Raw genomic sequence first — 21,495 nt, 5'->3', positions numbered from 1 at the left:
CAGGTCTCCAACAACAGTGATAACACTGCTCCGGGTGCAGTGAAGTCTCTCTGCAGGGTACACAGGATTCCATATGCCCACATATGCCCAGCCAGGGAGGATCAAGTCATCCACAGGGTGTCTGTGGGGACCACAATGCATTCACTTATGCCCACCACAGGATGTAAAAGCACAACAAATTAAGCTCATTCTCACATCCATACCAACATCTTCCTTTGGCTAGCTGCTGACTCCTGATCAGCCTGTGCTTTCAGGATTATGGATCCTTCTCCTTGTCAGATCTTGTGCTGAAGGTTTCAAAAACTGGGAGGAAGCAGGGGCTGATACCAGTGAAGGGCTTGAAGTGTGGGCAATTATAATACTAGAAGCAGTATCACATTTTGCTCCACAGCCCCAAATACACTGATTTCACTGGAGGGACCTGGACATGAAATACCTGACAATGCAAAGCTGTAACTGTTATGTATTCATTAAGCAAAATCTATATGGGATGTTATCTAACACCCAGAAAAATCTCCAGTGCAGAGACACTCTGGGTGCTGTAAGGTCTGCTGAGCCAGAAAGATGGTGCAAGATGGAGTGTGACAGTGAAGCTGAGCAATTATAGGAGCTGAAGCCATTATAGGAGGAAAATCTTGGGTTCTGTGGGCTCCCACACTTCTTAACTTACCCATTCCCTGGGCAATCTTTACCCTTAGCTCTGCTTGAAGAGCGACACAGCAGCTGGTGTCCTTTTCTCTGGCTACAGCTGACAATATTTGTAAGAGTTTGTTATACTAATTTTCTGCCATTCTACCTGGGTTTTCTCAGCCTTTATATTTTCCTTCAAAGCACTTCCATCCCTTCCCTCTTTCCTTAGTGTTCTTTAACAGTCATGCTCAAGACTAGCACCCGCTTTACTTCAGTGCTACTAACAACATTGGGAAGCAAATGAGAGTTCCACTCAGCAGTAGAAAATTGATGTGAAACACCATCTGACATGTTTATAGCAGCATTTAATTATTTAATCAATTTAATAACAGAATATTTAAACCAGCATCAAAAAAAATCACAGGGCATAACCAATTCAGTCTATAAATCAGACATTTTGCTCTTCTATTTTCATTCTTCAATTACATTTTGTGAACTAATCGGCAACACTTGATGGGAACATAGGATGTAGACAGACTATAACAGGCGGAGCAATCAGATCTTCACAAGAAAATTAATTCATACAGCCACTATTACTCTCTTAAATACACACATTCAGATTTGCACACACAGCCAAGCAAACAGCCCTGAGTACTGCTAATTGTGATTACAGCCAAATGTCATAAAACAAATTTCATAATATTCAAGGCAATGATATCAGTGCTCATACTTTCATCTTTTTTTTTTCTTTTTTTTTTTTGACCTTAACTTTGTAATCTTCAGACAGGCTTTTCCATGTTCCTCTTCTTGACTGGAGAACAAGATAATTGTTTTGTATCCCTGTATTCATACTGGGTTTATCTTACATTTATTAAAACCTCTGTGTTAATTTCTGAATTGAACAGACAGTATGTCAAAATGTCTAACGATGGTTCTCATGAGATAGAGTAAGACACTTCAATACAAAAAGCAATAATAAAATGTTTAAAGAATATTCCATTAAGACTAATTTTTTCCCATCATGTATCCTCAATTCAACCAGCTAAAATTCTAACTTTTAGAAAAGCAAGCAGTTCTGGCATTGGGAAATTCTGTTGGATGTTACAATTACCTCTCTGTGAGGGTGTTATCTTCCGAGGACCCCAGGTGCTTCCCCACGCTCATCACATGTGCTCTGGCAGGAGCTGGAGTTGGTGGCTCTTGCGTGGGGACTGAACTTCCTTGAGCAGAAACCAAACCCTGGCCTGTAAGCAGGGAGTTGGGAGGGCTCAGAAAGCTGGAGAGAAAGCCTCTCCCAAGCAGGCAAATGGTAATTGAAACTCTTTTTCAGAGAGCTGTTAAAATCAGCATATGAAAGTACTACATACAAGGTATCCCGCGTTGTGTTTGGTGCTCTTAGGGAGCCATACTTCTTAATGAGCTGTGCTGGGAGTTGAGAAATTGTCTGGATTACTTAAATTTTAGTGATGACTCCAGGAGCAGAGGGTTTAGTTAATGCACCCCGAGCTCCTGCTGTGGACTGCCTCCTCCAAAGTTCAGCACGAGGAGCTGCCAAGCAGCTCTTCGGTGTGCAGTTAGGCAGGAGCATGTAAATCGTGAACACAGCCTGAATAAAAACTAGATTTCTCCTTTGCATAGCATTGCTACACTGGAGTGGGCAGAGGTATCCTCAGCAGGACAGTCCCCACACAGGTCAGAAGCTGCAGGGCTGAGCCATGCACTGCCCACCCACATCCAAAGGGCCTGGCTGGCTGAGGTTCATGCATGGACTGCACATACACTGCTCCAGGTAGGAAGAGAAATGAGTTATACTGGGAAATGCCTTGTGACAAACATTCAGCAGCTTGGTAAAAGGCAGGGTCCAGGCTCAGCTCTGCCCAAAACCACCCACCATTATAGCAGGAGGGTGACGCGAAGCCCCCAGCTGGGTTTGAATGTTCACTGCCCGTACAAAGAGTGGTTCTCAGAGATACTCATGGGAAAGAGCAGATACACATTGTGAGAAAAGACTGAAAGCTGTTCATGGTATCTAACACACACTATCTGTTATGCCTCTGGTATTCTTTCTCAGCTCAATCATACCACACGTCTCCCACCAGCATGGGGATGCTCTGGTAGGAGGGCTCAGTGGGACCTTCCGATGCTCAGAGGGACAAGATCTTCTTCCACATCCTGGGCTTGAGTACTGCCTAGTCTTCTGGATCTCCCAAACAAGTCTTGTCTTCAATTTGCCATCACTGTACAAGAATAAAGGAAGGATTTACCTTGTAAGTGGCTGACAGAAAAACAAAAAGCCACATCATACATCAATTTTGTCTTTTGTATTTTGTACCCCAGCATGGTTTGAATCACAAGAAATCCATTTACCCTGACACCTCTGTAGCTGTCTTTATTGGAGTAAATTCTTCATTCTTCCTATATAACATTAAGAAAAATAATATGGATGAGTAATTTAATAGTATGTGAGCAGAAGAAAAGATTTAAAAATAAAATTAAAAAAAAAAAAAGAAGAAACAGAAAAGGACAAGCACTCTAACACAACAGGAGAAGCAGGAAAGCATTCCCAACAATGTTGAGAAAAAACATTTTTTTGCCATAAATAAATGCTTATCCAGGTTTCCAGTTTCCCACAGAATGGGAATGAAGATGAACAAATAGACATGTCATCATGAAAGTTGTGTAAAAAGATGTGTTTTCCACTCAGCTCTGAAAGCTGTGCAGGTAGGCAGTGGTAACTCACATTCGGCAGCAAATTCATTATTGCCATAGCTCAGCAAGATGCTCTGTCTTCCTTGCTCATGAGCCTCCCATTCTGGTTGACATTATTGACATTTCCAAAGCAGTCAGAGCTATAGACAGAGCCTGGCTGGCAGACAGCTCCAGTTCCAAGAAATAACCTGCTTTGCTGAGCACTGCCTCCCAGGGGGCACGTCCAGCCAGCCCTCAGCATCTGGTGTCACTCACCCATCCTTTGGTCGTCAATAGTTTGCTGTCCTCCAAAGCACAACTCTAGGCTCTTATGGGCACTGTCAGATGAAACAACGACAGAACTCACTTGTAATCCCATCCAGACCATATATATCCTCATGGATGTGTTACAATACGTGTAGATTATTTGTTAAGAGATAATCAGTTTTTATAATCGTATTTATACCAAGTGTTGGAGCACCTACAGCACAGAATCAAGTCTGCTTGCTTTTTCTTCCGCCTTTCCCTCCCCCCACACACACATTTTATGAGTGTGCAAATGCAAAGGGATGCATTTGGAACTTCAATTTACAGTGGCTGCAACAAAGGCCTTTTGTTTTCACTTTCAACCAAGCTCAGAAGGGGACGTAGCACTGCCAACCTAACTTACTAAAATAACTTTTCTACTTAATTAATGGCAAACAGAATGGCTGCAAGTGATAAATCATCCAAAGCCAGGAATGCAGAGTGAAGTCTGACATGGCGTCTCTGCTTCACACCATTAAGTTTTTGTCACAGCTTTGGGGGTTAGAGACAGCATCAGTCTTATCTTTAAAGTAGGAAATATGTCTCATCCTTCACATTGTTTCAGTTTAGCCTTTATATTTAATTGTAGATTGCCCTTCTTATGCAGAGAGCTTATTACAGTTTTCATTTTCTCTTGTTTACATTTTCATATCAATTTTTTCCCACCAATCTGCAATTTAGAGGCTGCTCAATGACACTAATGTTAATGGCATATATTATGCTTCTGTTCCACAACAGTGCATGTTTTTTAAAAACATAAAGTGCCCATTTTGCAGATGCTCTGTCAGTCTCACACTTTTATCCCTGCCTCCACTCTGTAGTTATAGAGAACCTTGACTTATCCAACAGGGATGTCTGGAGACCAAAAATATCTCAATAAATTCCATACAAGGTCTTCTCTCACCGTCTCATCGCTCAGAGGGAGGGTGGTTAGCCACACTCCTGTTGACGCAAGCAAACAGCATCCAAAAAGCTAAACAAATGTGAAGGAGCAGATGTCGACAAGAGGAATTATTCCCCAATTTATCATTAGGGAACCATCCAGTGTCATGATGTCTTTGGAGATCACAGAGGGGCTGTGAAGGGGATAAGCTGCAGGCAGCAGGTCTGTCTTCGTAGTTTAATATTCAAGAGATGTCAGGCAGGGAGAGCTGCAGCGTTTTCAAGAATAAGGAGATTCGGATCTTCCCTGCTCAACCTGAGCTGAGTGCTTTTCCTAAACCAGACTGTGAGCACACACAGCTGGCAATCCCACTGTGCTTTATGCAGTCAAGGGAGGGCTTTGTCAGGCACTCACAAAGCTTTTCCGAGAATTTGTGGAAGTCATTTCAGAAAACACCCTCATTTCGTGTGTTGTTTTTTTAATCTCTGTATGAGGCCAATACAAAGGGTCTACCTGTTGCTTGCTACAGACAATGATGAGGACAAATGCTGATCCGTTGTGCTAGCAAGAATGGGAGAGCTTTTGTTGTTCTTACTGCAAAGCTGCAGGACTGGGTCTGGTGACAATAGGAAAGCATTCAGAAACTGTTCCAAGGAAAGTGGATGTTCACCTTTATTGTTCTTTTCCTGGAAAAGTAACTTCTTGCTTTCTCCAGCAGGAATGGTCATAACTTTCGGTCAGGCTTTTTTGTTCCTTCACAGAAGCTTGAGTTTCCAAATAATTTTGTGTAAAAAGGTGTAGGAGGGAGATGTTAGGGCCGTTGTGGTGTGACATATGCCAATGTTTCTGTGAAACTGTTTTTTCATTACAAAATTAAACCCTTAAACACTGTAATATTTTGTATCTTAACCACTAAAAAAACGTCCATTCTTCTGTCTGCCTTTCCACATCTTTCTTTTTTTTTTGTCTCATTTTTTCAATATAGACTACATAGATCGCTCCCCTTCTTCCGTCTTTATGTTCTTCAAAATAAGTAGGTCCACAAGAGAGATTTACCCCATAGCAAAGGGGTGGGACCCAGTTTTCCACCTGTTGAATCTGGAAAACAGTAATTTTTGCTTGTCACTACTAACATGGGGTAATTTGGATAACAGTAGATACTTTCCTAGAAATATGACTTTTTTTCCATCTGTGAAGAAATCAGCGGTATGCATCAGCGGTTCAGACTGTGATGTAAAATAACATTGTGAAGAAAGGAAAGCAGGGTGCCTGGACAGACCAAATGTTCTCCAAAGGCTCAGTCTCACCTCTCATGAATGAAAATGCAAAATCCCAGCTGTGCTAGCACTGACCAGGTCAAGCAGGAGAAATGCTATTTACTGCCTTACTGGTTCAGTTGCATTTTTTTCAAAATGTTGCTCAAAGAACGAACAGCTGCCTATGTACATTCACAGAGGGCTTGACTCTGTTTCTTAGTTTTCACAGCCACCTGCAGCTGAGGAGCACAAAATTACTGATTTAACAGTAACTTGGCACTAAACTGCCCTCTGCGCTAAACAGGCCAATTCTTCCTCTTATTTTTTTAATTAGTTTTGAGCTTTGATGACATCCATTAGAGGTGATAATTAAGAGAGTCTTAGTTTAAGGTTCCTCCAGGTAACTGGCAGGTTTTTATTTGCTTCAAAATGCAATTCAATTCCTCTTCCTGCTATAGTTGAAAAAAAAAATTACTGCCCCATGTTTTTTCAATCCTCGTTTTTTGGTTGTTTCTTTTTTTTTTTCCTTCTTCTTACAAAACTACCAAAGACAGGAAAGTGATATAAACTGGTCCACCCACTACAGCAAGATATAAACACTTGATGGTGTCCTACAGACAGGGCTATTTTAGGCTTTAATTATAAGAGTTGTCCTTGCTCATTAACGATACACTACTGAAGTGCAACAAAAGTAAGTGATTCATTGCTGACACACGGTGTTTCATGAGCAGTCATTAATTAGCAATGTAACACTTGGATATAAATTGGTGAAGAGCATCAGTAAATGGAACTTTAATCAGAGTCTCCCTTAACCCTCCTCTTCTTGTGCACCTCAAAGGCTTTCAGTGGCTGAGCTCCCATGGAAACCCAGCGCATCCGTGCAGCAGCAGAGCTGTCCCCACCAGTACTGTCATAGCTGCTGCAGCTGGGGCTATGTGGTTTACACCAGCCAGGGTAAAAATCCTATTGGGGAGGTAAAAAACACCCAAGCAGGAATCAGAGTGTTTTCATCCTGAAAATCGGGAAGAGAAGAGGAAACTTGTTCCTAGTCTGACACCTTGCCAAAAGCTTGTATGTCAGCCAAGTTTGCAGGCTGGGGTGGTGGAGATGTGGTGTGTTCACTTGCTGCATATTGTCCTTTGTCCCTCCCAAAGCTGTCTGAGGGCTGGCAAATATTTTCATTCCATGACATTTGCTATATTTGCAGTTTGGCATAAAGTGCATTAAGTTCACTGGGAGGGAGAAGGTAGAAGGCTACATAGTCTACAACTCCAGGTTATTTTTACGCACTGTTGTGTACCTTGTAAAAGAAAATATGTATGCATATGTATACTGTTGCATACGAACTTTTTTGCTAATACAAATTGATTTCAGTTTGATGCATTTATCTGCCATGAGAATCAATGGAATTAATGATTTGTCAATTCTGCCAAAATGCTAGGACCAATCTGTATTTTATTTTCCAATCCCAAGAACTGGAAAATCAAACTTTTGCAACAACAAAACTTTGCGGACCCCTCCCGGTTAATAAATCACACGTTTATCCACATAACAGATCACAATACTGGAGAATGTCATTTACCTGAAAGCACGACCCACTAAAGGCATGCTTTCAGAGCACTTTGTAAGCTGATGCAATGATTTCTGTGTTGCTGCAGTGCAAGCACCCTTTTTCGGAGTTGTGTTTATAAGAGATATGTGAAACCTGCGCTAGTTTCAGCACAGGCTGATTATACATTCAGGACGTATTTGCAGATACCTAAGGCTGCTGGCTATTAAACCAAAAGAATATAAAAATCAAATTCTCTTTCAAAAGTTACTGTTATTTTTCTCAGCTGGAACATCAATTTAACATTTTAGGGGAACTGCTTTCTTTTTAAAGTGATGCTGTGAAGAGAAATTTCCACAGGTAGGTGACTGAGAACAATTTATTCATCCTGTGGTACCTGTGCTAAGTTCTAGCATAGATAAGGAATTATTAGGCAGCAGATCCAGGGGACATGCTTCCTGCAATGGTCCTGCCATCTCTGCAGGAATATATCTGAAATTCCGTAGTAATGTTACACATGAAGATATTATAGAGACAACTTATTATATAGAAAATCTCAGGGAGATTTTTGATAGGAGTTGTGAAGAGCAGGCAGTAAGGACTTCTGGTGATTCATGCCCTGAGTCTCCCTGTGTGCACCTTATTATCTGGAATCACAAGGAAGAGCCGAAAATATTTACAGATGCCACAGGGTACTAAATGCAAAGACGACTTCTGTTTGTTATTTAAAATTCACTCTTGTACTGTCAGGGGACTGTAAGTGATGATGAGGCTGTGTTGTAGGAATGCTTGAAGAGGTATGTGCAATAAGCATTGGCTCTTGGGTTGCAGCAGTGGGAACCCTGGGTGCAGGTTGGAGGGAAACACCAAGTTCAGCTTGACAAGGAGGACCAGGGTCAGAGGTGGTCGTTCAGCTGCCTTAGATAGATCAATTCAGATCCAAAGCAAAGTTTAGTATTTACTAAGAGACATGGGCATTTTTTTTAATCAAGTGGCCCAGCCTGAATTTCCCCACGAGGCCAATAAGCAGATACAAACCCCTTTACCCTCAGGCCACCACTGAAGTTCCTGTTCCAAGACCGCCATCAGTTGACCCAAGGCCTTTGTTTGCCTTCTGAGCCAAGGAGAGGGTGGCTTGAAGTCAACTTCACATGCAGCTGCAATGTCAGGTCAGCAGACCCAGAGACAGAGGATTTAACAAACACAAAGACACTTCACTTTTAAGAGTGGATAATGGAGAATGAAATTGAAGTTTAAACAGCCAGGAATGGATTCAAACTGGGCTGCCTTACACTTACCCTTCTTTCCCGTACTGCTGCAGTACAATTCCTCCTCGTGGATCGAGAGCAAGCAGACCACCATTGCTGACTCTCCAGTAACCCTACAATGGTTGCTACTTAGTCCTACGCAAGAAAAGAAATCTTCAGTTTCTTGTGCATTATCGACCTTAAAAAGCTGAATAACATGCATGAAAAAGAAATTTTTCTCTGACACAATAATCAGACCTGTGAAAACCCAGAGCGGGTTATCATGGAAGTGTCACATTAAATGAAAGGTGCACTGCCCTGTGATACAGTCTGAGAGACATTTAAAACATCAATAATGGAAGACATCATTAGTCACACTGCTAAAAAGGACCGGGAGTACTATCAGGTCACTAATTATTTAGACAAAGCAATAAACAATCTAGAATTTAGCAGACATCAGAATAGATCAATTCCAAAGTTTGTGCTGAAATTTTAACAGCTAAGTTTAAACCACTGTGATTTCAGCCTTGTAAGAAAGGCAACTTATACTGAATAAATTTTTGTGCATGTACGTAGCAAAGTCTGTTAGTATATGAATCCATCATTTAAAATCACCCTTGGAATAGCTCTAAGAATATTTATACTATTAAGATAAACAAATCAATTCCAGAGCTTTTAGAGGTGACAGCTGACTTCCTTCTAGTGTGTGTGGACTTCTAATCTATGCTGGTAAATTATATTTGTGTTTTGTTCTGCTTTATCTATTTCTGTGTGCCAAGAACCAGAATACATTTTATAAAATAAAGGACAGCGAATTCAGTACTGTTCAGTGCTGATTTTTTTTTCCACAGAAAGTGTAATCAGCCTGTGATTGAGGCTGAGCATATATCACAACTCAAAAGATGTTTTTCTATGAGTATATAAGGATGTTTTGCAGAACATACATACAGAAGAGATGCCAAATATCCTGCTTTAAGGTTATGCTGATCTCTGGGACTCAGATGAGACACCATGTGGAGCCAAGTCCCACACCTGTTTGCTGCAGAACTACTACACGGTCTTTTGAAGCATAGGAAGCAGGACACAGGACTGTAAGTCTGCTCTAAAGCTCGTACAAACCTATGAAAATCATTACTAGTTTCCAAAAGCACATTGGATTATCATGTCATGAACTAGCCTTCAAGCACATGCACACACTAAGCCACAAACATCCCTGGTTGCTTGCTAGGCTGTTCAGGCAAAGACATGGGTAGGATAGTCTTGCATTTAATGATATATCAGGGAAGATCACTGCAGCTCCTGTTCCTATTGCAAGCATCACATGCGACCTCAGGGAACTCATTTACTCTTGTCTGTGCTTCAGTTCTGTATTTCTGAGAGTGAACACAGCATCCTGCACTGACACCTGGAGACAACACTCACTTAACTGCCATGTAGACTATGAATATGAACAAGAAAAAAGGAACGTGTAGATTTCAATAAGGGTTTGTACAGGGGTTCAGTTAACAGTGAATTGCCCATTGCTTTAAAAAACATGATATGTTTAAACATACTAGTACTTAAAGAACATATTTTAGGCATAGGAGGACATGAGAAAACAATCAGTTTGCTTCCTTTTTCTTGTATGGTAAACTTTGTGATTTTAAGACTGAAAGCATCTGTGTTTAATCAAGAACTAAAAGCTTTAAACCTGTGTGTTATAACATCCTTTTTCCTTTTCAACCATGCACGGTGCTGGTATTGCTGTGCTGGAGGTGAATCTGCTCAGTGGTCACTAGTGGGATGGTGCACATGAGCTCCAGCAGCAGCCAGCTAACGTTTGGATGTTCCTCCAGCAAGAGGTTCACTGGCTGCTGCCTCCTTTTCTTTTCTTTTTTCACTCTACAGGATTTGTAATTCTGCCAAGAAATGTACTTGGGCAGCCTTAGTTCTCAGGTAAATCCATGTGCTCTCAGTGTGTCTGCCTGTAGCACAGCTGAGGAGCTCACGGGTGGCCCAGCTCTCCATCCACAGTCCTGCAGAAGGCATTAGTGTGCAGGGGGTCTGCTTCTCAGAAGACAAATGAAACAAAAAGTAAGGCTGTCCATATCTAAGCATGGCACTTATCTAAATGCATAAGCCATTACAGCCACATTCCTGAAGAAAGCTGAGAATAAATACAAACAGGCAGATAGATAAATGTGCCTGTGATAGCCACACCAATTTCCAGACAAACAGCTTGAAAAGGCAATTTCTTCATACAGCACAATTCTTTGAAAGGCATCAGACATGTCTCACCAGAGAAGAAGACTGGAAATGTAAAACTGGATGAAATTACAGCATTGGCAAAAACTGTGCCAAGGGTTCTGTCTGAAACTTGCCTCTTAGGCAGAGCCAAGCTAAGGACGGGGAATTTCAAAGGGAAAAGCACAGAGCCTATGAAATCAAATCAGAGAAGAAAGAAGAGATATGAGGAAATATGATTTCCAGAAGAAAGGAAATGTGAGACTGGCCCTGATATATAGTAGATATATCTATTTTATTTCTCCAATGGAAAGCTGTATTCCCTCAATGCATAAAGCATTTTTAACTCTCCTACAGACAACTGATTTGGATTATACAGAGATCTCATGGGTATATGCATTGTTTTTCTTCTTCATTTTTGATGTTTATATCCTTATTTTCATTTGTGATATAGGAACTAATGTTCTGAGAAGCCAGATTTGCCACTAAGGGTCTATATATTTACTGCCCATATCCTAAGAAACTAGCATCTATTCCCCCAGTCTCATATTTAAGAGTGATTGAGTATGTGTTGTAATTTATTTGTCCATTTTGTGTTTTTTTTTCTTGTTTGCCTGTTTTTATTACATTGTTTTGTTAAAAGAAAAAAGGAAACCACACTCTTCCAGCACTAAATTATCTGTTTTCCATTTACATATACATAGGATAGCTGCAAATATGTCTTCCTCTTCCTTCTGGGTTTTAGGTTTTACCTCCATATAACATCTGTATGTTAGGAATTCAAGATATAACATGACCTTTATTTTCTAAGTACAACGTGACCTCTGGGGTAGAACCAATAACCTTCTTTTCATTAAAGCAAATTTGGATGTTAATTGAGCTGGATACAGCAATTGGCCAACGCTTGTAAGATAAGTGAAAAGACATAGCTCTCAATCAGACTCATGCATTTACAAAAATAAATAAATAAATAAATAAACTGAAAAAAGGCTACACATCATCTATTACTAAAACTAGAACTGTGTCCAAGCTACAAAGCACAATTAACAGAGCAGATCCCAGGTTTTGGAAATGCCCAGACCCAGAGCCACCAGACACGATGGTCTTTCTGGAAGCTCTCACTGCTGTCCCATGAAAAAAAAAAAAAAGAAAAAACTGACAGCTGCTCATCAAAATCATCACAAAGTTTTCTGGCTAATCTCTGCAATTTCAAAACAGATGCTAAAGTCCCTACTTTAATTCACTCTGAATTCAACAATTGAGGACATAATAAAACTGAATCAGGTGGGTATTTTAAAACATAAATCATAAGATGTTATGTCAAAGTGTTTTTTTTTTTTTTTCCTGGCGATAAGAGAATAGGAAAATAGCAGATAAATGGGTTGTGTGGAAAGAAGATACAGCACATCACAGCCAGCTGCCCATAGATGTTAAAAAAGACGGACATCAAATTTAAAGGAGAGGCAGCAGAAAATACGAAAATACACCCTAAAGTATTTGAAACGCATAGGTTATAGACCATTTCTTTAGTGGTTTTGAATTTTCCACAGTTTCTTCTGACAAAGACTAAAAAAAAAAAAAAAAAATCCAAGTCAGCTTCTGAAAACTGCTTTTTCCTGATTTATTTTTTTTTTCTTGGACCATAAATACATCAAAACAATTTCAGTAGAGGCATAATGAAGACATTACCAGCAGTGGTGGGAAATGGGTTCATCTGACAAGCTGAAAAGTGAGAACTGTCCTCCAGCCTTTCCTGGATGACAGCCTTTCCTGGTGCCATGTCCAGCTTTGGACTGGTTTCTCAAGGGAAGGAGCAGATAGAATGGATAAATGGCTTCCCCCCAAAGGCAGTAGCTGTGGGACAATGTCCCCACAAGGCAGAGGTCTTCCTGGGTTGGAGACAAGCTTCCCACCACCAAAGCAGAGCTACCAGCGCTAGGCAATGGTGACGATCCCTCAGGGCTTGCCCAGTTTCTTGTGCTTTCTCCAGGGATCCACACAGGGTGCTTGGCACTCTTTGCTTCTTGCAATACCATGGCTTGGTAAGGCTGATATTTTTTCTGCCTCTGACTCCAGAAGCCAAAGGGTGCAGCAAAAGCAGCACAGAACTGCAACTCTAGCCAACAGATTTGAAATCACTGTCAAATTTCTCTCAAGGATCTTGTTTTGATCAAAATGTTCTTTAATTCTTGACAGACCATCTCCTTTTCTAAATATACTCCTTCTCCATACTTCTGCTAGGTCCCAAAGGTGAACCATTCTAGGATGTTAAACCATACAGACTAAAGCTACAGTATGGATACACTTCTTACCATCAACAGAAGGAGACAGAGGAACACATATCAATTCACAGTTCCCCTAGGAGAAATAACTCCAGCCCTGGCCTCTCCCATATACATTATTACTTTGAGGATTGTCTTCATTAAAGAACATTCCCAGTGTAAACAAAGAAGCCTTTATCTCTTCAACACTGACAAATCCATTTCGGCTTTACTCTATGGAAGTATTTAGTTGAATTCTTTGTCAGAAGCTCACTTCTAACCTAAGGAAAATCAAGCAAGAAAACAGCAAACAAATAAAACATCCGTCTGCAGTGTACCTTTTCATATTCCAATCATCAGCATTTTTTAACCTGCCACTTCACTAAACACCGCAAAAAAATCATGCAGAACAAAAATACTGTATTGTTAGAGATGTATAGCTCAAGAAAAGAAGCTCAAGAAGGAAGATATTTTTACAGCGTTTCCTGAAAAAAATCCTCATAATTGGATAGCCTGTACAGCGTGGCTGCCTCTTTCCCTGCTGGGAGAGCACAAACCTCTTCCAGCAAGGAATTACTTAGTGCCTGGCACTGGGACGAGCAATAGCTGAGATTGGCCACAGCGCTCATGTTGACACATCTCAGGTTTGAACCCCTGTAGATTGCAGGCAGGCTGTTGCTGTGTTTGAATGCATTCATGGAAAGAGCAGTTTGGGATGGTTTAGGGTTTTCTTTATGAAGGTATTTTATTACCACTTACTATGAAATATATAGGAATTGCCTCAGTGCTCAGTGGTCAGATTGTTAAAGAATTGCCCATTCTTTCTCCATGACCTTAAAAGTGGGCCTATTTTCAAAAGCTTTTCTGGTCACATGCAGGCTGGATATTAAATGCAATCAGAGAGCCTTTCTGATGTGCAAGAAAAGAGGAAACGTGAGCACTTAGCTCGTGGGAATTCTTGAGAGAGGCTGCACAATTGCTCAAAAGTGCTGTCAAAATAAATATTAGTCAACAAATACCAAACTGTGCAGCCTGCAAAGGGCCACTGAAAGCATCTCCAGCTTTTGTGTAATCCAAGACGGTCCTCTGAGATCGGCCGTCCCGATTGCTGGCACGCCTGCCCCAGGCTGGAGATGCTGGAAGCTGTGGGCCCGTCTGCTGGTGGGTCCCCTCCAGAGACACGTTTGGTGTTTGGCGCCAGCAGCTGCTCAGGGAAGTTGGCATTGCTGTCCATTTGTGCTGGAGGTGGCAGTAAAACTGACAAGAGCATCAGTCTCACTGAGATGAAGTGCCCCGTCCTGGGAGCTTGTCATTTGGCAGAAATTTCAAACCCAGAAAAATGCTTCCACCCCAAATAACAGTGAGATCTAACCTGGAGAGGGAGGGAAGAAGTGGGGAATATTTCATATTATGGAAGCTTTTCTTTTAGGCCAGCTCTTCCTGAGGGTGACAAATGACTCCAGAGTACTTGTGGTCCCACAGCATGCCCTCTGCCTGGCCCCTGAACTGCTTCATCATCTTCTGGTTCCACCTCACCTCCCTCCTCCAAGGACTCAAGAGTTGTACAGCCTGTCACAAAAACAGTCTTGGCTCTTCTGAATTACTTTGGATACAATGCATTTCAATTAAACAAGGCTGCAAATAATTATTTCAAACACTTCTCATTGAAGACTGAAAGGAGCAAGAAAGTCTGGGAGGAGTGACAACGATCTACTCGGGGAATTTCTCCTGCAAAGGAAATAAATAGGAGGCTGTTAGATACTTTTGCACTGCATAATCAGCTCACGCTGTTAGTGTCCCCAGACAGTGCCATGTGTTGAGCAGGTGCTGCAGTTGGGATCTTTCCTCTTCACCTGCAGCAGCTGCAGCAGCATCCTGCTGACACCAGGCTCCTGAAAGAGACCCAAAGGACAGAACAGCAGATTACAAAAACACCATGAGTACGAATTTCCTCTCCTCTCCCCAGACCCTGACCTCCATGAGTAAAAGCTCCCTCCCCAGGATCTGACAGTGCAGTTGGTAATCTCAAAGTCTCTGTCCTGCTGCTAGGAGTGCTCTCCTGGAAATGGGGGCCTGGATCCTACCCCAGCTCTAGCAACTCTCCACATGCAACAACCATTAGGCAGTCCTTTCTTCTTCACACATCTTCCTACTCCGCCACAGATGAACAGGGCATCACCCTGCTGCCTCCTCCTCGTTTCAATACCAGCTTCAAACCTCCTTCTCTGCAGGGCTCTATCCTATCCCTTTGTGCTGGACTCCTCAGGGAGCAGAAGGAGGTCCTCACAGTGAACATGTGCATGCCAAGTCCGTAGGAAAAGTATCCATATGCTGCAGCACAGACCGAGATGTCAGAGCTGAAGCTTGTTCTGCAGCAGAGCTGAAGCAAGGCTCAGCAGGCTTTTTGTGGTGCAAGGTCCCCCACTAACTGCAAAGTGCAGAACGGGTAGGAGCCAAGCCCAAGTCTTTCACCAACATGAGGGAAAATGAAACCTCCGCAAAAATATTCCAGGTCTATGATGTCACTTACCCATATTTGAAAGCTACTCCCACTTCATGGCATTTGAATCGTCTCTCTTGATAACAGAGACTTTCTCTCTTCCACATCAATAAATTCAGTTCTTCGGTGTTCCAGTGCCAGTAAGGACATTGTTTAAAACTGTTATGAAACACATCAGTAAAACATATGTCCCTTACATAAGCATATGTGAATACAATGGAACTAAAAGCTGTCCCATTATATCGATGCTGTTGAAAACACATACATATCTGTGCACGTGTAGGAGACAGTGTGTATGTGTAGCTGTATCAATACAGTGAGCATGCATGTGAAAACCAGCCCACTGCTGTCAGTAGCAAAAATGCTTGGGGATCCAAAATTGCATAGAACTTCATCTTGCATATTATATACAGATTTATAGATTTTCTAGCTAAGAATTTGAAGATCACCAGGAGGATTTGACATCTAAATTCCATATGCAACTTCAAAAATATTTGTTTTGCTTCAAAAATGCCTGTGTGTGTAGTCACCTGCATTAATCAGTCATTTACAATTGCAGCTTCCTGTCAAATTATCATTTATTAGCTGAAAATAATTGCATGTGCACATTTGTATGAGCCTTATTTACAAACATATTTTCCCAAGAAGCACACCTCTGGGTACAGATGTACGCATTACATCCTGACAACTCAGTTCTTATCTTGTACCTTTTATTTACTCTAAATAAATAAATAAATAAAATAAAAATAAAAATAAAACCAAAAAGCTTTTTCCCAGACTTCCCTGGAGCAATATCCAAAATATACAGGGTTTCATCCCTGATGAAATCTTGAAATAAAACAAGCAAACCCCTCAGATGAACTCTCCAAGCCTGAGCGGATTTAGTTTAATTTGTCACAGTCCTCTGTGGAGCTGCTGTTCCAGGGAAAGCAGCAGGTCTTGATCTTGGGCTCTAACAGATGGCCCCAACAATATGACAGTAATAGCATCTGACATGTGTTGTTTCAATGATCTCTCTAACTCTGGGAGAAGTATGCAAGCGTTACATACCATGTGCTGCTTCAGATTGTTATTTTTGGCATGCTTCTGTTGGCATATGTTATGATGAACCAATCTCAACATCTTACATTTCCACCATAAAATAAAGGGGGAAAAAAGGAGAGTAAGTAAGTCCATAAACCTATCATTTAACCTTGTTCCCAAGGTAACATTTCCTTTGCATATGGGTCAGCTCCACAGAAATCAAAACCCAAACTGTATTTTGAAGGATTAGCTGCATTGCATGAAGTGGAGTCCTGGGGACAGTAGAGAGACAAGTTGATGGAAATATTTATGGCCTGGCTCTCAGAGTGTTTCACAGTGACATGTAATCAGTGTTTTCTACCAAACGCATTAAACGGTGGCAGTCTCCAACCTGACTGGCACCTGGCGATTAGGGAGCTGTGAGGGGGGGACCCAGAAGGGACTAGGCGCCCCTTCGAGGTGGAGCTTTCCAGCTAATTGCAGAGGTAATGAACACGTCCTCCCGCAACCCCAGAGGGTTTTCTCCAGGAACTTGTGATTTTACTCATTGCCAGGTTTAGTAAAATAGGATTTCAGGCTGTGAAATGCTTTCAACTGCAAGTAGCAAAATGTAGCTAAAGAAGGAACATCGATGATTTTCACCAAGTGCAAGTCATTGAAATGTCTTAGCATCATAAACTACTCTTGATTGCTTTTTTCGCAAACGAGCTGCTGCCAAATAGAGGACAGACGGCAACAGGGAAACCCATCTCAGCTGCCTTCCTCTTCAATTTGCAGTTACACCCCCTAACATTTTTCCCCTTAAAAGCTTACCTAGCTCCTCACAAAATTATTTATTGTTATTGCTACGTGGGTTGTTTATTCGGTCAATGAAGGACAGGCTCCGGCAGCCTCTCCTCCCCTGTCCCTCCAGGCCCTACCTCTCCTTGACTCCAGCCAACGCTGCCTTTTCCTCTGGCTTGGCTCAGCCTTGCTCAGAGAAGCAGGAGCTTCCCCCCAGCCCATCTCCTCGTCACAGTCCTGTGTCTTTTTAACCACCTCTTCTCCAAAGAAGTGGGACCCCTCTTAGTGAATCTAAAGGGGCCCTGAAGTGGAGAGGTGTGAAAAACCTGCAGCACAGAGATAGATGTGAAAAAAACATGGTGTTTGATGTTTAAAAGAAAGTCATTCTGCAGCAGCACAGCCTTGAATTTTCCTCTCCATGAAGAGGAACACTGTGGGCATTCATTACAAAAGTACTACAGTCCAAACACAAGAAGATACTGGGGCCTTAGAGAAAAGTTTCAGGGGTCAAAGCCCCCTGGAATGGCCACATCTCTTTCACTCTGACAACAGACCATGAGTGGGCTTAGGAAAAAATGGAAACTAAGAATGAAAGGTCCCTTCCCTGCAGTGTGGAGAAGACAGGCTGACTGCAGTGTCTGGAAAACCCACCGAGGAAAGGCAAGGAGAAGAGCATGGAAGAGAAGGTCTGGGAGGTCTTCTGCAGGAGCACCCAACCAGCAAATTGCCACTGTGATGGAGACAAAGCCAAAGGCAGAATGGTTCATTTTGTGTGCAGGGCAAACAGAAGAAGACAGTGTCAGTGCTGACATCTCCAGTTGGCAGCTCTCAGGACACTTGCACAGACCAGCTCACACTGATCTCCTCGATGGCTCGTTTCTGCAGCAGCCCAGTGCCCAACCATGGTGCATCAGGGACAGCAGCAGTCAGACCTCAGGCACAGGCACTGCAGGGGGCAGAGGCCAAATTATGGAGAGGCAAGCCATAAGAACATCTTAAGAAAGGTATATGCAGTCAGTGTACCTCCTCTATCCAGATCCAACGTGAAGCTGGGCTGCCTCCCTCTGTCCCAGCCCTGACTGTCAGAGGTCCAGCCTAAGGCAATATATCTAATGTGTGTTCACATCCAAGCACTTAAGAGTGTATTTACTCCTCATAGATTGCAGCACCATTAGACTCTTTCTACAGATTTCTTTGCACTTACAATTTGGTAGCCATCACTTGTATGTTTCCAGGAATTAGCTCTTCTCAGAACACACACAATGTCTCTACCATAATTTTCAAAGCCACACATGGCACAGTATTGTCCAGTGAAGGAATCCAAAGGAGAGAATACAAATCAAAAGGAAAGGCCAAAATCTACATGTAATTCCAATCCACTGAGCAGCAAGAGAATTGAGGACCTGGTCTCCTAATCTGCACAGCCACCATTTTAGCAATTGAGAATGTGCACTCATCGGGGCTCAGGGTTTTCCTTTATGTAGCAATTCAGCTTTTAGGTTTCATTTGTTGAGCATTTTATCAACACAAACATTCCCAAAAGAAAACTTTTCCCATCTCCCCAGTTGTAGTTTATTTTCCTCCCTCTCTCTCTCTCTCTCTCTCTCTCTCTTTTCTCTTTCTTTTCCATTGCTCTTCTTTTCTCTGCTTTTCCTTCCCACCATGTCCCAGCACACCTGCCCCTTCCAAACCTTCTGATAAAAGACTCAGCAATAAAACAAGTAGCACTGACATTGAGTGAAGTCAAGGAGTGTGAAGCTGGCACTTCACTGAGATGAATGGGGTGGAAAGGTTCACACTTTTCTGTTAAGGCTGTCTGCAGACTCAGACAGACAACATTACATTAATTAGGCTGTGGGAAGATTTTCTTGGCAAACAAAAAGGTTAGAAATTCACTTGTTTTAACAGAAGCTTAGATTTGGTGCTCTATGACACCGTCACACCAGTCCTGTTAACTCATCAAACAGCCCGAGTGTTGGGCACAAAGAAGTTATTTTACAATTACAGAGACAAACTACAATTTCTCTCTAAGCAAAGAAGCTTTTCCAGATAGCTCTGATCCATGCTCTTGTCTTTATAGTTTAGTGCTACAGTACTCATTTAAGAACATTTCTAATCTGAATATTATCTTATGAGGGTAAGATAGCAGTAGCTAAGCTAAGGGAGAAGAAATAACCATGCCCTAAAAGTCCAGCTTCATTTTGCCTGCTCCAGTTCTTGGTGCACAGAGCCACATCCCTTGGGAGAGATGGAGAGTGCCCTTTCCTAACCATGCAGGTGAGAGATGCTGGGCTCTCTTCTTTCAAGTAGAAAACCAAAATCCTCTTATGGCTTTGGTCAGTTCTGCTCCCAGCTGGTATTTTGGGGGAAGAGGAAGGTGACTTTTCCTGCCTCAGGTTTAAAATGGAAAGACCACACACTCCAAATTTTGTGAAGTTAGTCCTCCTGGTTCCAATGGAGCCCACCAACTTGATCATGACTTTCAGGAGACTTGCTCAGGGAAAAAGCTGAATGGAAACCAGAGACAGACTTAGGCAGAAACCTAGTCCTGACAATGACACTCCTAGGTCTTTCCAGAGATGTAGGCACCAGGAAATATCAGAGTCAAACCTGGTTGTCCTTAAGGAATTAAAATACCTCTAGAGCGTAAGCAGGAAAGGAGGCAGCAATTTCCAGATTTTTGAATGTAGATATGTACACTTAGCCTAAACTACACATTCAGACTTTGTACCGTGGTACTGACACCTAAATTCAAGGAATGACCTGTTGAAGACATGGATATTCTACTATCAGTTGGCTACCACTAATTAACTCTTTACAAAGACAGAAAATTGGCAGCCTGACGTCACGTCTAATGTTGATGCAAGTGACGATACAAGTGATGATAAGGTTGACAGTACCTCTCCATCTCACAGTGAGACCAATAGTTTATTCAGTGCCTAGTGAAGGCTAGAGAAAAAAGCAAGATTAGCAGGGTAGAAAATGAAAATGTTATTGGGAGAAGCAATCAAGAAAAATTATAAAGAGCCTTTGGATAGAAGAAGCATCCCTTTAGTTTGCAACCAGAAGGTCTGGTTATATGCTCAGCCCACACCTGACAATCAAGTAGCTGCATTAGCTGGCATGGGGTCTCTCAACTCCAGCTGGTCAGAAGCTTGCAAAACTGCTGTCCATTACATTTATTACTTCCTGATTATTCTGTTTATAACACGCTCTCCCCGGGGAGTCCCCAGGAGTCCCCCCCCCCCAGAGAGGTATTGCAGAATCACTAAATGCAGCAGTTGTACCACGGAGGCTCCTACTGAAAGCATGTGCCCTGGGCACTCAAGGATCTGCACCGGCAAGCTGTTATTTTTCACCTATAATTACCAAAATGGCTTGGGATCTGCCTGTCTGAGAGATGCTTCTCTCCCCAGGAGATCAGACTGTCACAGTGGCACTCAGTGGATACTCTCAAGCTGTCACCTTGCCAATTTAAGAAAGAGAAGGAACTGCTTGCAATGATTTTGCTAAAGAGGGCTCCGAGCTTCAGGATATTTTCCCTTATCTTTAATAGGAAGGTAACATTCCCTTGAAGTTTTTGATTTTTGCAAGTAGCCCATAAAATCTAAAAAACCTTTTGTAGTGATGATGGCAGTGGTACAGAGGGGATGTGCAATCAGTATTTGTGCGTCAGATCATTGATTGTCTGTGTTTTACCTCCCAGCACTTACGCTGTAAATAAAAAGTACACCATAGGATTATGCATCCGGAACAGGAAAAATAAGGGAACGTATCTTTCTGGAGAACTTTAAGGAGAGTGGAAGATGAAGGGAATATCAGCCCTTGATAGAAATTAATCAAATGAATGGCAAGTAAGACTTGAACTGACAAGGAAATTTTACATTTCAGAGTGGGACATCTGAGTACTCCATGTCTCACTAATAAAAGAACTCCTGAAGTATTATTTCCGAACAATTTTCTACACTGTTCATATCAAACACCCAAACTATAAGCACTGTGACAACAAGTTAGCTTTAACTTAGTTTGGTCAGTTTTTCTTTGGAAAGCATGACACACCATCTTAACTTGAGATTCCTTTTGTCTACAACTCTCCACCTAATTTACATTCACATGCCAATATACTTGCTACCAAATTTGCTCACA

General features: G+C 41.9%; 1 protein-coding gene across 3 annotated transcripts in view; it reads right to left on the bottom strand.

Moving 5' to 3' along the window:
- Positions 1-978: 978 nt before the first annotated feature.
- The window catches only part of TPH2 (tryptophan hydroxylase 2), an 84,302-nt gene continuing 63,785 nt past the window's right edge, over positions 979-21,495 (bottom strand). Inside the window, exons 12-15 of one of the 3 annotated variants that reach the window (XR_011807731.1) lie at positions 8,611-8,715; positions 3,595-3,656; positions 2,998-3,045; positions 979-2,867 (exon numbers count right to left, since the gene is read on the bottom strand). Coding sequence is in view for 1 of the 3 variants with exons in the window: in XM_038168432.2 (XP_038024360.1) it covers positions 14,754-14,771 (18 nt within the window). In the remaining 2 variants the exon portion in view is untranslated. Of the gene's footprint in view, positions 2,868-2,997; positions 3,046-3,594; positions 3,657-8,610; positions 8,716-12,389; positions 14,772-15,573; positions 15,703-21,495 lie in introns of those variants that run through there. The other 2 variants (XR_005261115.2, XM_038168432.2) reach the window with 2 other exon arrangements.

The sequence above is a fragment of the Anas platyrhynchos genome, chromosome 1, assembly GCF_047663525.1.
Source record: "Anas platyrhynchos isolate ZD024472 breed Pekin duck chromosome 1, IASCAAS_PekinDuck_T2T, whole genome shotgun sequence".
Lineage (NCBI taxonomy): Eukaryota > Metazoa > Chordata > Aves > Anseriformes > Anatidae > Anas > Anas platyrhynchos.
The sequence above is the reverse complement of the archived record's forward strand: the minus strand, read 5'-3'. Positions and strand labels throughout refer to the sequence as shown.